The sequence below is a fragment of the Microtus ochrogaster genome, unplaced genomic scaffold (genome assembly GCF_000317375.1).
Source record: "Microtus ochrogaster isolate Prairie Vole_2 unplaced genomic scaffold, MicOch1.0 UNK184, whole genome shotgun sequence".
Classification (NCBI taxonomy): Eukaryota; Metazoa; Chordata; class Mammalia; order Rodentia; family Cricetidae; genus Microtus; species Microtus ochrogaster.
This window is the reverse complement of record NW_004949282.1, coordinates 156945-158926: the sequence shown is the minus strand read 5'-3', so window position 1 is coordinate 158926 and position 1982 is coordinate 156945. Positions and strand designations below refer to the sequence as shown.

The 1982-nt window shown below is 37.3% G+C and overlaps 1 gene segment (V, D, J or C); it reads left to right on the top strand.

Moving 5' to 3' along the window:
- The first annotated feature begins 216 nt into the window (after nt 1-216).
- LOC101980619 lies at nt 217-658 on the top strand. The segment is given in 2 exon segments: nt 217-262; nt 342-658. Coding segments are annotated over 2 exon segments (363 nt in total).
- Nucleotides 659-1982: the final 1324 nt, after the last annotated feature.

The window sequence follows — 1982 nt, the reverse complement described above, 5'->3', positions numbered from 1 at the left end:
AGACATGAACACCAGACACTGTGGATTGGCTTACTCACTTGGAATCATGTATTCTTGTATATTAGAACTAATATCTGGGTTTGTTCACTACCCAGTCATATGCAAATCTCCCATATGCAAAGCCTTTAGAATAGAAATCTGAGTCTTTCCTCCCTCACCTAGCAAGGAAGTGCCTGATTAGTCTCAAGAAACAACTCTGTCCCAATCTCATACCACATGGAGTGGGTGTGGAGGCTCCTTTTCCTGCTGGCAGCTGTCCATAGTAAGTCATCCAAATCCAGAGATCCAGAGTAAACTGAGGCACTTGCATGTCACCTTACTTCCCCATGTTCTCTCCATAGGTGTTCAAGCAGAGGTCCTGCTTGTACAGTCTGGATCTGAACTGAAGCAGCCTGGGCAGTCAGTGAAGATCTCCTGCAAGGCTTCAGGGTATACCTTCACAGACTATGCAATGACCTGGGTGAAGCAGGAACCAGGACAGCCCCTAAAGTGGATGGGCTACATTACTACAGACACTGGGACCCCAAACTATGCTGATGACTTCAAAGGACGCTTTGTCTTCTCTTTGGACACCTCTGTCAGCACTGCGTATCTACAGATTAATAGCCTCAAGAATGAAGACACAGCCATGTATTACTGTGCTAGAGACACAGTGTGAAAACCACATCCTGAGGGTGTCAGAAACCCTGAGGGAAGCTAGTTCTTATGTGCCCAGACAGAAAAAGAAAAAAAAATACCCTGCCTTTGGTCTTTGAATAGAATTATGAGATTACTTCCTAGACACATAGAAAAAAGATCCTTGTAAAAAGAAGTCTCTCTAATTGCTGACTCCTTTAATTTCTGCTCTTTCATCATTTACTCTGCTATTCAATTCCAGTTACTTATTATTAAGATCAATTATAACTTGTCCTATAATATATTTCTTTCTTTGTAGCTTTCTTGTTCAGGCGATTTTATTATATTGTAAAACCCCATCTTGAAGTGTTATATTTTGTGATTGTCTTTTAACTTTAAATGTCTAAGTTACAAGTATTTGCTCCAGAGAAGAATTTACACTAGTGTAATAATTTATTTAATCATAATCTTAAATTCCTTTTTTATAATAGATCTTCTCTTTATTTTATTATTTTGTTACAGTAAAATTCTGGAACACTGAAATAGAAAGCTGACATTTCATTTTAAAATTACCTGTGTTTCTACGTTGAAATTGGTTAAAATGTTCTGGTAGATACCTGTAGATTGATTTTTCTTTGGGCCACCAGCTCCCCAAAATGTAACATGAAGGCTTATAATTAATTATGAAAACTCCTATAGATTAATCTTATTCCATCAGCATTTATAACTTAATTTAACCAATTTATATTAATGTACATTTTACCTTGTAGTTTTGTTTACCTTTATTCCACCTTGTACCTCATGTGTTCTAGTTATGAAATACTTTCTTCTTTTTTATCATTAAAACTCTATTAAACTAACATTATTATTATCAAATAGACAATACAACCTAAGAAGAAATCATCTTCATTCAATCCATAGGTAAAAGCGCACAGTAGAACAAGATGTATCTATGAGATAAACACACTACATTATAGGGAGTGAGGTTCTCTGCATACACATTCATACCATACCACATGTCAGAGAAAGATTGCAGTGGCAAACAGATGAAGGCACAGCAGAATCAAAAGGCTCTTTATGTTCGTGGTCCTGGGGTCTTTTATATCCAAGATTTACCCCATCAGGGATTTACCTCCTGGTGGGCTGACACCCTGAAGTCAATTGTAATCTGCTGGTCCTCTGACATGGCCACTGGACTCTCTTCCCATTTTGTTTGCTGAATGAAACACACGAATCTCTCTTTGGACAGAGCATATCATGGATTCTAAAGGTCTGAAGGCAACTTTTCTATAGAACACGTTTTCAGCCTAGAATGACTAATGGCACTAATTAGAGAATGAAGAACATTCATATTTATAGCAATCTGA